Source organism: Etheostoma cragini, unplaced genomic scaffold, assembly GCF_013103735.1.
Source record: "Etheostoma cragini isolate CJK2018 unplaced genomic scaffold, CSU_Ecrag_1.0 ScbMSFa_710, whole genome shotgun sequence".
Taxonomy (NCBI): domain Eukaryota; kingdom Metazoa; phylum Chordata; class Actinopteri; order Perciformes; family Percidae; genus Etheostoma; species Etheostoma cragini.
Window position 1 is genome coordinate 1 of NW_023269329.1, and position 2,500 is coordinate 2,500.

Below are 2,500 nucleotides of genomic sequence, written 5' to 3' on the forward strand. Positions count from 1 at the left end.
ATAATAATAATAATAATAATAATAATAATAATAATAATAATAATAATAATAATAATAATAATAATGTATCCTTTATTAACCCCACAAGGGGAAAATACAATTTACAGTTGTTATTACACACATTACACACAGGCCTGAACTACACAGACATGCTCAGGTCCTATACATGCTAATGAAGGTATTAGCAGTAATTGTGTGACTTGCCTTCTGCTGCTTCTTGCAGGTCTTCTCTGATTCGCTACACCAGCAGCACCCTCCCCGCCTTCTCCTCCTCGTCTCTCCTCCACCATCAGAGCTCCAAGTCTTCAGAGAGTGACCTGTCTACGTCCACGCTCCCCATCTCGTCCTCCACGCTCCCCATCTCGTCCTCGTCCTCCCACACTCTGTCCAAAATGCCCCTCCCTCAGCCAGAGACAGGCTTGCTCCAGACCTCCACCAGCCCCACCACCGCTACCAACCCCACCTCATCCCCGCCCCCTGGTGCTCCTGTGCAGCGCCCCCCGATGCCCCAGACTTCCCTCGCTCTAACCCCACCCAAAGACGTCCCAGCCTGCGGCTTTAATGGCTGTCCGGCCAATCACCAAGCGCCCTCGCCACCCTCCCAAACAAACCCCGGGCTGGTGCTGCCCCTCGGGGCGGGGTCGCCCGGCTCGGGGAGGGGTGGGGAGCTCGTACCCGTGGCCCTCGGGCGCAGCGAGAGCGGGGGGCTTGGCTTCAGCGTGATGGCCGGGGGGGGTTCGGGAGGTCAGCTGGCGGTGGTGAGGCGGGTCTGGGACCGACGGCACTGCCCCTCGCTGCAGCCGGGGGACGCCATAGTGAAGATCAACGGGGCGGACGTGCAGAGCCTCAGCTTCTCCCAGGTACAGGTCTGGCATGATGACCAGGTCAGAAGGATCTAGAAGAAGAGTTAACCAGAAACACAAGTTGTAATAATAATAATATAATAATATAATGTACACTCTGTTGTTATTACACGCATTATGCACAAAGACCAGAATTACACACATGCTTAGTACCTATACATGCACTAAGTGGAGGGGGGGGGGGCTGCTCACGGAAAGGCGCCCTGAGCAGTTGGGGGTTCAGTGCCTTGCTCAAGAGCCCCTTGAACTGGCAGCTCTCTACCTCTACCAGCGACCCTCTGGTTCCCAACCCAACTCCTATATGGGACAGTCTGTTAAATTCAAGATTATTTGTATTGTCATGCTAAAAAACATTCATATTGTATGTAATGTGTAACATATAATGTATCTAGTATTTCATTTATGTGCTGTGGGACTGATTTTGCTGCTGCATCACGATAATTTCCCATTTTATTAGATCAATATCTATCTATCTATCTATCTATCTAAACCCATTTCCAATGAATGGTAGCCATTGGTGCATTTCTTTCCTCAGGTCCAGAGAATCCTGCAGGAACACACCAACCAGGGAGAGGTGGTGCTACTGGTCTACAGAGGAGGTAGTACTGCACCCCTACTGCACCCCTACTGGACCCCTACTGGACCCCCTAACGTCCTTTGATCCTGACCAACTCAATTCACATTTCTTATTTTTAGATATTTTTCAAAGTTTGCTTAAAATTTGCTTGACAATTACACGTTAACAAGGGTATTAATGATTATTATTTATAGCAACTGAATTAACATTTGATTTCAGGGCATTAATATAAATATGAGTAGTATTAATAACTTTCTCCCCCCCCCAGGTCTGATCTCTTCCCCAGTTGTCACCCCTAACGTCTACAAGCCCCTCCCCCCCCCACACGGCCCAGCCACCCCTTCGTCCTCCCACCCCTCGACTTCAGCCGACTTGCCTTCCCCGGCCAGCGTCCCCCCACTCAGCCAGGCTGGCATGGTCCTGGAGAGTCCCCAGGAGGGGCACCTACCGGCCGCAGGGACCCACCAAGGTAACCGCGCTGTTCGAGTCCCGCGTTGAAATACAAAGGATAGAAAGGCCATTGAACTGTTTCCCGTGTTCACTTTATCGGCACACAACAAAATGGTGGTTGTGGTTAGTTTTCATGGTGACAATTTGCGTCAGTGGGGCAGTAAACTACGTCGCAGCTCGCCGGGTGGAGAGCCGCCGGCGCAGCTCGGGAGGTCAGGAGGACGCTACCGTTAGACCCAGCAGCAGTGGGTCTCTCGTGGGGGGGCAAAATTCTCTGGGCGGGCAAAGCAGAACAACTTGCCCCTTATGACATCATAAAGGGAAGATTCCAGATCGGCCCATCTGAGCTTTCATTTTCTCAAAGGCAGAGCAGGATACCGAGGTCTTGGTTTACACCTATCTCCATTTCTAGCCACGGGGGGGCCATAGGCAGCCTGGGCCCTTTAAAAGTTGCTTTTAAGTCCAGGAGTGAATGTTTCAAAGGCTTGGCCCCCTTCTGTAGACGCAGCCTCAATGTGACCCCTCTTTGTCTTCCAGGGGCCCCTCCCGCCCAGACGCCCAACGGGCCCCCAGCCTCGGCCCTCATTCAGAGCACCAGCTTCCTGGACTC

The 2,500-nt window shown here is 51.9% G+C and overlaps 1 protein-coding gene across 1 annotated transcript in view; it reads left to right on the forward strand.

The window, feature by feature from the left end:
* Positions 1 to 223: 223 nt before the first annotated feature.
* Positions 224 to 2,500, forward strand: part of LOC117941410 (flocculation protein FLO11-like) — a gene marked incomplete at both ends in the record, with an annotated part of 2,510 nt that continues 233 nt past the window's right edge. The window contains 4 exons of the mRNA XM_034866438.1: positions 224 to 860; positions 1,399 to 1,462; positions 1,709 to 1,909; positions 2,428 to 2,500. The exon at positions 2,428 to 2,500 is cut by the window's right edge and continues 233 nt beyond it. Coding sequence (XP_034722329.1) covers positions 224 to 860; positions 1,399 to 1,462; positions 1,709 to 1,909; positions 2,428 to 2,500 — 975 coding nt within the window. The remainder of the gene's footprint in view (positions 861 to 1,398; positions 1,463 to 1,708; positions 1,910 to 2,427) is intronic.